This window comes from Grammomys surdaster, unplaced genomic scaffold, assembly GCF_004785775.1.
Source record: "Grammomys surdaster isolate TR1022 unplaced genomic scaffold, NIH_TR_1.0 125688, whole genome shotgun sequence".
Taxonomy (NCBI): domain Eukaryota; kingdom Metazoa; phylum Chordata; class Mammalia; order Rodentia; family Muridae; genus Grammomys; species Grammomys surdaster.
Window position 1 is genome coordinate 880,506 of NW_021620524.1, and position 3,537 is coordinate 884,042.

The 3,537-nt window shown below is 52.0% G+C and overlaps 1 protein-coding gene across 1 annotated transcript; it reads left to right on the plus strand.

Moving 5' to 3' along the window:
- Positions 1-697: 697 nt before the first annotated feature.
- On the plus strand, positions 698-3,241 carry Cd7 (CD7 molecule). Its single transcript, XM_028787911.1, has 4 exons — positions 698-873; positions 1,889-2,203; positions 2,425-2,561; positions 2,838-3,241. Exons 1-4 carry the CDS (start codon positions 801-803, stop codon positions 2,943-2,945), a joined length of 633 nt encoding a protein of 210 aa, XP_028643744.1. The 5' UTR covers positions 698-800; the 3' UTR covers positions 2,946-3,241.
- Positions 3,242-3,537: the final 296 nt, after the last annotated feature.

The following is a 3,537-nucleotide window of genomic DNA, read 5'->3' on the forward strand; positions in this document are numbered from 1 at the left end:
TTTCTAAAATCTTCCAACTTTGACCTTCCTTTACCTGAGTCCCTCTCCCACACACCACCCCTGTCCACACCATAGCACTCCAAATCCACCTATATGGGGAACATCGTCCAGCCACTTAGAATAGGTACCACACAGAGGAATTGGCTTTAGGTCCTTATGCGACAGTGTACATACAGGGAAACACACTGGCTTTGGTACCAGCAGTAAAACTCCATGGCTGGCAAGAATCCTAGCTCTTCCCCGACCTGGGAGCCAGACACAGAGCCCTCAGCTTTGTCCTAGAAGGCAAGTTGCTGTTGAAGGGGCTCCTAGCTGCCCTTTGGCCTAACAGGTCTGACTTTACCGAGGAAGGAGCCATCACTCCGGTAACCATAGCCAAGGCTACCAGGTATGCTGTGTCAGGCTGGTGCTGAAACCCCAGTGGGTCCAGACAATAGGTGAGACCAAAAACCAGAGGAGACGTCAATTCCTTCCTGGCCTTTAACCCTCTAAGTCCCCCAAATTTTTCTTCCAGGTCACAGGACTAGCCTTGGTGGACCAGCCAGCCAGCCAGGGAGGACAGTTGGGGTCAGGTGTTGGTATGATTAGAGTGGCTTCCTCCACCTGGTTTGCTGGGCTCCCTGCCCACCAAGCTCCACCCTCACCTCCAGGAAGCCCTTCCCTCTGAGCTTCACTGCCAATCACATTGAACTGCCACGCCCCTGTTTCTTTCTCTCAGGGTTTTTGGTGTGATCTTTCACAGTGCTCAGTAATGTGTTGCAGCTAGCTGATTTGGCTCTGATCGGTTGGATTTGGGCATCATGACTCAGCAGGCACTGCTGGCTTTGCTACTTACACTGGCCAGAACCCTGCCTGGCCCTCTGGATGCCCAAGGTAAGCATCCCCGTGGCAGGGCTCCCAGAGAGCATCTCACACACCCTCCTGGGGAAGGGTTGGCCCTAACTTGACTTGAGTCAACTTGACTTGAGTCTTAGTCCTGGAGAAGTCCTAGCTCCGTGGAAAAGCAGAGGCTTGGAAGCTTTCGTTCACAGGATCAGCACTTACCCTTGGTGCTTGTGAGAACCTTGTTCTTCAGTTCCCGTTCAGAGCAGCTGTCTGTGGGAAGTCTTGGTGGTAAGGTGCAAAAGATCTACAATAAGATTATGGGAGGCTCAGGCTCCCAGGCACAATTCTTGTGCAAAACCAGCATCGTGTTCAGTCTTTGAGATGCTGAGGTTTGCATTCAGTCTTGCGTACAGGAAAATGGGTGGTATGGGTGCTAGGCAGGGCAAACGGGCTTGGAATCTGAAAGAGTGGGTAACTCATGAACTAGCCAACATGTACCCCTTGCACAGAGCCACAGGCTCTGGATGCCTAGAAATGACATTGGAGGAGGTGATGAAGTAACCAGCATTGGAAAGAGAAGGCAAAGAGAAGATAGCACAATGGTTGTTTGGGAGGGACTCACTTAAAAGAGAAAGAAAAGGTATAGCCAGTGTGGGGAGTAGTCAAAAGGGAAGAAGTCTTTATGTTGGGATGCAACAAAGTTGCAGAGAGACCTCCCTGAGGACTCCTGGTGTCAGCACCTAGGGCTGTTCCAACATCCCCACAGCATCTTTTAGCTCAGGATTGACCACAGGCCTGGCTCCAAGTCCCTACAGCATTCCTGCAGAGAGGGATGTGATTGAAGAGGCATCTCGCAGGGATACAAAATGGGAGAGTGAAGGTTGGAGGTATAGCGTGTGCAGCTTCTGACCGGGGCATGCGTGTGCATGTGCTATGGGAGATACTTGGGAGTGTGCAAGGACGTATACAGATGTAGGATATGTGGAGTCTCTGAGATATGTGTTAACCTGTCTGAGTTGTCATGTGCCGTGTGCCATTGCTAACAGTGGCTGGTCCTTCTCAGATGTGCATCAGTCTCCCCTAGTCGTGATCGCCTCTGAGGGGGAATCCATCAACATCACCTGCTCTACAAGAGGGGACCTGGATGGTATCTCAATGAAGCGGATCTGGCCTCAGGATTCCAATGTGATTTACTTTGAAGACGGGGAGGAGCCCACAGTAGATGAGACCTTCTCAGACCGAATTGATTTCTCTGGTTCCCAGAAGAACCTGACCATCACCATGCGCCTCCTCCAGCTGGCAGACACAGGAGCCTATGCCTGCGAGGCTGTCAGAAAAGTCAGTGCCCGTGGCTCGTTCACCACTGTTGTGGTGAAAGGTAAGGGACTTACCCATCTGTCTGCTGACCAGGCCGGGAGCCTGCTGCCTTTTAGGGGCCTTCTTTGCACTTGCTGGAGCTGTCTGCTCAGAGCCTATTTCTACCTGGAAACCTCCTAATGGTACCCACAGCTGGCTTGAACCCTAAGGCCTCCAGTGGGGGATCCCCTCCACACATGCTTGTATCCTCTCTTACCAATGGCTTTTTGTGCATTTTCTCAGAAAAACTATCCCAAGAGGCATACAGATCCCAGGAACCTCTGCAGATATCAGTTTCCCTCCCAGCTGCCATTGCTGTAGGCTTCTTCCTTACCGGGCTGCTCCTTGGGGTGCTGTGCAGCATGCTGCTGAAGACACAGGTCAGTATGAGCCTATGGCTGCCATCAACAAGCTGGCCCTTCTCACAGGCTTAGGGCAGAGATCGGTCAGAATGCACATGATGAGATGCTGAAGATTCAGAGAGCCGTGTGGGTGGGGCGTCTCTCAGGGACACAGCATGGGTGAAGCCTAGAAGAAGAGTGTGGGACCAAAATGAGATAACATGTGTGTGTGTGTGTGTGTGTGTGTGTGTGTGTGTACTTGGCTCAGGTCACCATGCTGGCCACTCCCTGGGTGACAACAGGCTATCTTTTTAGATCAAGAAACTGTGTGCCCCAAGGAATAAGGACTCTCCGTGCGTAGTATACGAAGACATGTCCTACAGCACCCGCAAGACTGCATGCATCCCCAACCAGTACCAGTGAGCTCCTCTGCCTGCGGTCCCCCATTCTTGTTTCAGCAAAGCTCACAGCAGTTCTGCTGACTTACCCAACCCAACTTCCCCAGCACCCTTCCTGTGGCACTCAAATGCCCTCTTGGTACTTCTAGGTGAATGGGATTCCTCCTCTGTAAGCTTCCCCACAGGGCTCTGCAAACTATCACCAACCCTAGCCAGGTACCCCTGATATCAGGGAAAAAACTTGAGGTGGGAAAAGTGATACCTGCCCCAGAGCAGCCTGACCAGGAAAAATTAAATAAACAAACAAATACATACATAAAACACTTGTTTTTGATGTTTTGCCTTCCTCCTCTGATCATGGCTTCTTCTAGCCAGCTCCTACCTGAAGAGGGCAGGGATTCAGATTGTCAGACCTCCAGGGTTCTGTGCCCAGTGCCTGTGAGAGCAGAGAAAGGCAATGCTGGGGGAGGGGAGCTCTCCTGCCTCAGCACTCCAGACACCCCACACAGAGCAAGCAGCTCATCTGTGCAGGGAAAGAGCCAGCGGCAACAACCTCACCCATTCTAGACGGCCATGTTCCTAAGGGCCCAGACCTACCAGATCCCTCTCCGTGCAGC